General features: G+C 45.8%; 1 protein-coding gene across 1 annotated transcript; it reads left to right on the forward strand.

Moving 5' to 3' along the window:
- The first annotated feature begins 442 nt into the window (after nt 1–442).
- Nucleotides 443–6,067, forward strand: LOC125428989 (prostate and testis expressed protein 4-like). The gene is made up of 3 exons (XM_048489691.1): nt 443–730; nt 1,302–1,415; nt 5,859–6,067. Exons 1-3 carry the CDS (start codon nt 679–681, stop codon nt 6,047–6,049), a joined length of 357 nt encoding a protein of 118 aa, XP_048345648.1. The 5' UTR covers nt 443–678; the 3' UTR covers nt 6,050–6,067.
- Nucleotides 6,068–8,447: the final 2,380 nt, after the last annotated feature.

Raw genomic sequence — 8,447 nt, forward strand, 5'->3', positions numbered from 1 at the left:
ATTTATGGAGGAGAAGTCGATTTATGGCTACCAATCTTGATCCTCCTTGATCTGAGATTGCAAATGTCTTAACAGACCAGGTGCTCGGGAGCAGCAGCAGCAGCAGGCCATTGCTTTCACATCCTGCATGTGAGCTCCCAAAAGTCAGCACCTGGGTGGCCACCATGAGTGCAGCAGAGCGGTGGACTAGATGGACCCTTGGTCTTGTAGCTAAGTGTAGGTAACCCTGGTCTGATCCAGCTGGCTTGTTCTTATGTTCTTATGACAGAGAGTTCCACCAGTCTGGGTCAAGACGAAAAAAATCCTGGCCCTGGTTGAGGACAGCTGGATAAGTTCTCTTTTGCTAAGGTGGAGACTAATTTTCAAAACTAAATGTTTGTGTGTGTGTGTGTGGGGGGGGTTCTTCATGAAGATGATTGATATATGCAAGTATCTCCAAAAATAATGCTGCTCCTTCTGTTACAGGAAGGGCACAAGAGGATCTAATTATCTATTTCCAGTTAGAAGATATTTCCATGCCATTTTGTCTCATCCTGTCGGCTCTTTCCAGTCTCATGAGGATATATATTCTCTCCTTCAAGCAGTCCTAATGCTAGAGGGCAGCTCCCTGGTCAGAAGAAGGTCCTCCGCCTGCCTTATTGGTCATATCCTCAGCTGCACCTGGCAAAGTACCCAGAGATGAAGAGAATTCTGGTCTTGGCTTTTGCTGTTCTACTCTGTCTGGCCACTGGTGAGTTACTTGAGGGAAACGGGATATTTATGCTGTTAGATGAAGTGGAGGGTACAGTCCTGAACAGAAGAACGTCACATTTCTAAATAAAAGAGAATGTCCTTGTTTCCCCTTGTCTGCCCGTATGCACTCTTCCTCCTCTTCTCTTCTGTTTCTTGCTCCATCTATAGCCTTTCATTGGACTAGATCTTGGTCCACTGCTCTGTGTAAGGAGCTCTGGTGGCTTGTCTCTAGGCTGTCTCTAGTTTCTAATTTTATCCCTACAACAGCCCTTGTATGGTAGGATTAGTGTGAGAAACTGTCCCACAAGCTAACTTGAGCTTCAGAGCTGAATGGGGTTGAACTCTGGGTGTCCATTATCCTAATGCAACTCTCTAAGCCAGGGGTATTCAAACTATGGCCCTCCAGATGTTTGTAGACTACAATTCCTATGAGCCCTACCACTTGGCCATACTGGCAGGGGCTAATGGGAATTGTAGTCCATGAACATCTGGAGGGCCATAGTTTGAAGACCCCTGCTCTAAGCACTGCATACACTGCCTTTCTAAGAATACCTGTTTTTCTTTCACAGTAACAAGTCTGAGGTGTAAAACATGCACAAAATATGAAGAAGACAGCTGTGTAAATGGAGAAGGTATCTGTGTGGCCAATAAAAGCATGAGATGTGGAGATCTATTCACACCAGGTAAGTTCCACAACCACCCCCTTACCATATACATCCCAGAATAACAACCTGTAAGAAGCTAGTGTCTCAGAATCTCCTGAATATGTATTTCTCCTCCCCATTGTGACATTTAACCAGGGGTGAGCTGACAGATGCAGAATTCCTATTATCCAGTGACATTTCTTTGTACAAAGCAAGAATACATACTGAAGGCTGACTGTATTGAGAGGGAGTTCACAGTGGGGCCCTGGGCTCAGCATCAGAAGACCCCTGCTGGATCAAAACAGTAGCTGCCTGGCCTCTTTGTCCAATACCTGCTTCACATAGTGGCCAAACGTACGCATTCTGAAGGGCTAAGCAATAGGGCAGCGAGCCTGGTTGTGTCTGCAGAAACTTCCTCCCAGCTACTGGTCTTCAGAGATTTCCTTCCTATAAATACAATTTCTATTTCTATTTATTTGCATTTATTCCCTTCCTTTTACCACAGGGCGATAATACAATATGATGAATATGACAATAACGAACAAGAAATGCATAGTTGGTATGAAGGTTCCCTTCAGTCAGTACACTAGTAGGCACTCATGTAAACATCTCTAAACCACTCTAGTTTCCTTAAGAAGTTATTTTTCAAGACACAATCCTCTGGGAGAGGACAATGTTGTGGACGGTGGCTTGATGCGTCAAAGGTGGGGAACATTCAGTAGTTGATTAGATGTAGGGTGTAAATGATGAAATTACAGTTTTCAGGTATTCCAATTCAAAGAAGGGCTGAGTGGTTCCCGGAAGTGGGACAAGAAGGGTGAGATAAGATTACCGAGGTAAGAATAGCTGGCAAGATCAAGGGATGTAATTATATCTCTCTATTCTGCATTGGTTAGACTTCACCTGGAATATTGTGTACAGTTCTGGGCACCACAATTCAAGAAGGATGTTGAGATGCTATGGCAGCTTTAGTGGTGGTTTAACCTATGCCAGGAGGTGGCACTCCTGCAGAGCCCTCTAGCAATATCATGCAAGCAGAGTGCCCTCCCCTACATCTAGGCTGGCCCTGGGCCGGCCGGGCTTGATCATTAGCATTAAAACCTAAGACCTAGTTTTGTAGCTAAGTGTAGGTAACCCTGTTAAGCTGCCGTTAAACCCTACTGATTTTCATGCGAAGAATCCAAAGTGAATCCTTTACCTGGGGAGCAAGCCCTGCTGCTGGCACGGGGGCCTGATTCCTGAGTAAACCCTCCCAGGGTCGCGGTGGATTCACCCGCTGGAAAGAGCTGCACGGATGCTTCCGTGCCAGTGCCACTGGACTACCACCTCAAGCTTACCTCCTGAGTAATGCACGCCTCGGAGCCAATTGTTTTTTTTTAAACTAAAACTCAGTATTCAGGTTAAATTGCCGTGATGGCACTTTGCGATAAATAAGTGGGTTTTGGGTTGCAGTTTGGGCACTCGGTCTCAAAAAGGTTCGCCATCACTGGTACAGCGGGTCCAGAAGAGGGCAACCAAAATGGTTCAAGATCTGGAATCCATGCTTTACGAGGAGAGACTTAGGGAGCTGGGTATGTTTAGTTTGGTGAAGAGGAGGTTAAGAGGTGACACGACAGCCATGTTTGGACTGTTGAAGGGATGTCATGTTGGTGAGGGAGCAAGTTTGCTTTCTACTGCTCCAGAGACTAGGATCAGGAGTAATGGGTTGAAGGTGCAGGAAAAGAGATTCCACATTAGGAAAAAAATTCCTGACAGTAAGGACTGCTTGACAGTGGAATGCACTACCTCGGAGTGCGGTGGAATCTCCTTCTTTGGAGAGTAAAGAGAGGCTGGATGGCCATCTTTCAGGAGTGCTTTGACTGTATGTTCTTGCATTGCATTGCAGGAGGTTGGCTCACCCTTGGAGTCTCTTCCAACTCTATGATTGCGTGATTCTAAGAAACTTTGATTGTATTAGGCCAGTGGTTCTCAACCTTCCTAATGCCGCAACCTTTTAATACAGTTCCTCATGTTGTGGTGACCCCCAACCCTAACATTTATCCATTTTACACTGATGCAGAGGCGACCCCTGTGAAAGGGGCCTCGCTCGACTTCCACGCAAAGGGCCTGTGGGCCTACAGGTTGAGGAATCATTTTATTAGGGCTGACTGGCAAGTATCAGGCATATCTCTTGTGAGCAAGTATGCAGTTTTCAAGGGCTGTGGCCATTTTCCAGGGTTTGGCTATTGTCAACATCATCCAGATAGCAAACTCAACGCAGAAATGGTGTAGCTGGCAACTACGCATTCCAGTGTGAGACTGGAAGATTTGCCCAGGTGGGGTTCCTTTCCTAGAGGTACCACAGTACAGACTCAGGAGATGGCATCCATTTTGGCCTGTGTTGCTAAGGAAGTTTTAGGGGAGACTGCCAGAGCACTGCTTTCTAAAAACAGCCCCCCTCTGTCCTACCACAGGTCTGGGTAACACTTATTTGTTCCACATTGCCTGGAGCAACTTGGAAACTTCTTTTGCAAACCTGTCTGTTCCATCCCATTGAGTGCAATATAGTCTGTATTCCATTTTACAGCTACGGAGTCATCTTTTCCCGTTTGCAAGAGAGCCCTAAAACAATTGTTTGGCTCATAAATACACACCTCCTTTTCCCACCTACTAACTACCTATTAACACACCTAATGAAGTCTTGTAGAAAACTCAAAGGCTTCCACACAACATTGTAATATTGTGGTGGGTCCGAATAGAAGTAATCTAGGAGTTCTGTCTTTGGGATTACTTTGCAGGTCGCCCAGGTGACTTAACAGTTTTAATCTGTGTTCAGTAAGACTGAGCATGAGTAACTGGATCAACCAGAATTAACCAGGGTTCTGCACAAGACACCTAGGAGCCAGCAGACTCTCGATCAGGGATGTCAATCATGCAGCCTGCGGGGTGGTTCAATTCCCTTAAAGGGGTGTGCAGAAATGTCTCCCCCTCCTTTTCTGTTTTTTCCGCCCCTCCTCCCATCAGGTATCATAGATTTGGAGGACTTTAGAAATTCCAGAGAAGAAGAAGAAGAAGAGTTTGGATTTATATCCCCCCTTTCTCTCCTGCAGGAGACTCAAAGGGCTTACAATCTCCTTGCCCTTCCCCCCTCACAACAAACACCCTGTGAGGTAGGTGGGGCTGAGAGAGCTCCAAGAAAGGTGTGATTCAGCCTCCCAAGGCCTTAGGGCTGATGCGTGGTGGTGGGAGTGTACAGGCTAATCTGAATTCTTAGATAAGTTCTCCCACAGGCCTGGCGGTAGGAGTTGGGAATCAAACCTGGTCCCTCCAGATTAGATACACGAGCTCTTAACCTCCTACGCCACTGGGCTACCTGAAGCAGGAAGTGCTACCTGACCTAAGGGGAAAATATATCTTGACCCAGCCTGACCAGGTCAATGGAGGGTGGGGTCTGGGATCTGATAAATTGCTGCGAGTGAAGGGGATTGGGCTCTTCTCTCTTTCCTTCTGCTGGGGAGCAGACCTCTTGCCTGGGCTGTGAAAGCAGCAGCCATTTTTCGACCATGTGCTCTGGCAGGGAGCACACCCAGCCTACCAGGTATTGAGAGCGCTTTGAAAATTGCAGCTTCAAAGCTTTACATACTTACCCTACATTCAACAACTCCTAGTTAGGGTAAGTTAAGAGATAGGGGCAGGGGATTTGCGTTTACATTGCCTTTGCTTTGGAAACCCTTGCTCAATCTGGTGCTGTGTTAAAATATACTGGTAATCATTTTCTTTTTAATAAATACTTTTAAAACCTTAGATGTGGAGAATGGTTCTCGGTACCACGAATGCCCCACTGTCTTGATCGTGCTATCTAAACAGGAGAGAGAGGAAGGCTGAGCAGCTTTTCCTTCAGGACCTCCAATCTATCCTTTGGAACCCGGGGGGGGGAACCAAGGGGAAACTGAGGCAGATGCTTCACAGTTGGAAAGGAAACTGGCGGATCCTGATCTTCCCCAGTGGGCAGTCCTCAAGTGATCAGGTGGTGACAGCAGTTTACCCAGAGAGAAAGCTAGCCCTGCCCAGGAAAAGTTGGCAACTCCTGGGAGTGTGCAGAAAGCAGGATAGGGCCTGCCAGGCAAAGCAAGCCCGTTCAGCCTCAGGGGGCTTATTAGGAGTCAGGGGGGTTGCCTCAGCTGGCTTCTGGGCCTGAGAAGCCCTTTCAAGGCAGCCTCCCCGCCCCCCGAGCCTTGCCCAACCACGTCACATTTTTATCATATCCAGCAATTGTAACAAATGAGTTTGACACTCCAGGACTATATAATCTGCTGGAAATGGACCAGTGGATCACCCCACACTCTCACCTCTGTCTCAACTGTCTTAACCCTTTCCTCCCAGAACCCATGAGACCAAAAGCACATTTGTTCACCCAGTCTAATGGTCTGAATACCTCCCATTTCAAAAAGTTACAGAAACCCTGTCTGCGTATTTACATTTTTGTTATTTCTGCCACTACAGAAAACGATATTATCCTGAGTTTCTGTGCTCAAAAATTCGGCTGTGAAATGTATAACAAAGAAAACGTCGCGAACACTTCATCCTACGTGGTCTGCTGTAATAGAGATTTATGTAATGGGCAGCCACTTTGGGCGCTTACGAATGAAACCTCCCCGGAGTCTGATGCTACAAGTTTTCCAGAAAAGCTCTAAGACATAGTCATCAGCCACCACCTGGCCAAAATCCTCAATGTATTGTGCGTTTGATTGTTTGGCCTCTTGGGTTTTTAAAGGCGGTGTAGAGAGAAATAAACCTATTCCCAAATACTTCAACTGATGTCTGTTGTCTGCCACTTCTTTGTGGACTGTTTATGGGGAGTACTGAGAAAAGCACCAGGGAGCAGAAGAAGAAGAAGAGTTTGGATTTAGATCCCCCATTTCTCTCCTGTAGGAGACTCAAAGGGGCTTACAATCTCCTTGCCCTTCCCCCCTCACAACAAACACCCTGTGAGGTAGGTGGGGCTGAGAGAGCTCCAAGAAGCTGTGACTAGCCCAAGAACAGCAAGGGTCAGCTCTGGCCGTTCAATAGAAAATAATGCCCACTGTCCTGAGCCTAACCTTGGCCGGAGAAAGAGGGATACAAATTTAATAACATGGAATAATGAGGGCCAGCAAGAGGGGGAACTGCGATGCCCACGGCTCCAGCCCCACCCAGCACAGCAAAGCGACGGTCCTGATGCTACAGCACAAAGCATAAGCATTTTATTGTCATTGTGCACGCACAACGAAATTTACAGCAGCATCCCTCGATGCACACAATTTCAGACTCATACCCCATCTTCACTTTCCCCTTCCTCTACCCATCCCTACACAGCCCCAAACACATCAACACGAAGCCCCGGAGTACAGCATCGCCACAGCTCTAGAGTAGAAGCTGTCTCTAAGCCTCTTTGTCCTAGTTTTGATAGACCTGTATCGTCTGCCGGATGGCAACAGTTCAAAAAGAGAGTGTGCCGGATGAGACGGGTCCCTCAGAATACTTTGGCCTTTAGGCTTCGGGAATTATAGAGTTCTTCCAAGGAGGGGAGAGGGCAGCCAATAATCCTCTGTGCAGTAGTGATCACCCTTAGGAGCGCCTTCCTATCTGCCACTGTGCACAGCATGGCTAGGGACATGGAGTTGCTGCCTTAAATTTGCAAATTCACCATATTCAAAATATTATTATGGGGTGGGCGCACTATACAGGTACAACAGCCTAATCCACTCTTTACACCCAGAAGGCTCCATCCTAATTTTGTCCCAAGCACAAATGATGACTTTTCAAATCTTGATGTGATGTAGTTTACCAAAGCTGTGGGGCCAGAAGTGAGTTCCTGGTCCAATACAGCTGAGTTAGCCTCAAGAAAAACTTAAAGTTAAAAATAAAAGGCACAAGGCATCTGACATTATACATAAACAGATAGTTTTTACTGGGTAGAATTTAGATAAAGATTACAGTATGTAAATCTCTCCTGAGGGAGAGAGCTCTCAATTCCCCAAACTGCCACGCCTTAGAACCCAAACCACACCCCAAAAGGTGACCTTCCCTAACCTCTGAGGGAAAGGCATAAACTTTAGAATCCAGGAGTGTGACCTTTCTCCCGGCGATAGGCACCAAGTGGTGCTCTCAAGCTTAGAGAGGCTCCGCCCCCTTTCGGGTGGCTCTCAAGTGAGAGAAATGCCTCAGTATAGGAAGATCTGAGTTTTTGTAGATGCAAAGACGCTTGGTACAGTCCATCCCTTTTACTCCCAATGTATTATCATCCATATACCCCTTAAGAATCTCATTGGTCAGATCTGTCTTCTGGTCATAATAAGACAAACCCCTCACAGATTACATTCCATTCTGTAATTCAAACTTGCACGCTTCGTGAGCTTTATGGCCATCCTTGCCCATATGCATATATACAGGCTGACCACCATAGTAGCTTAGCTCACTGCCTTCAAGAAAAACTTGTTATTCTTGGGTTGGTTCCTCATATGCCAATGTCCTCAGGCCATGCAGCTAGGCTATGCCTTGGCTATACAGCATTCTTCTGGATCATAAAAATTCTCCCAGTTTGAAATGTTAAAACATAATTCTAATACAATGATTCTAACACAATAGAATTATAGTGAAATACAAATACATGTGAATATGAATCACTCTCATTATTTCTGTATGTCTACTTAACTATATAGGAAAAACTCTTTATTTTATCATTTCCTGACTAATCACCTTGATTTAGCTAGTTCTAGCACAATGTCATAAAATGCACCTTTCTGCTGTCACGTAGACAAGATCCCAAAGATGTTATCTGTAGCCTGCCTGCATAGGTAACATGGCTTTTGACCTTTGCAAACATGCAGGCTTGCTGGTCACTATACAGAGACACTCATTTTGATTCTTAAATCCTTGTTTCATTTGAATTTAATCCTCCTTGATTAAATACACAAATTTATACACATTCTGATCCATCTCCACAGTACATACAGAAATGCTTCTTTTATCATCCCCCAAAACAAATCATTCAAACTTACAAGTTTGAATGTGAGGCCCCTTGTGAGACCCTGTCATGGTTTTGTCATCTCT

Source organism: Sphaerodactylus townsendi, linkage group LG03 (assembly GCF_021028975.2).
Source record: "Sphaerodactylus townsendi isolate TG3544 linkage group LG03, MPM_Stown_v2.3, whole genome shotgun sequence".
In the NCBI taxonomy this organism is placed as follows: Eukaryota; Metazoa; Chordata; class Lepidosauria; order Squamata; family Sphaerodactylidae; genus Sphaerodactylus; species Sphaerodactylus townsendi.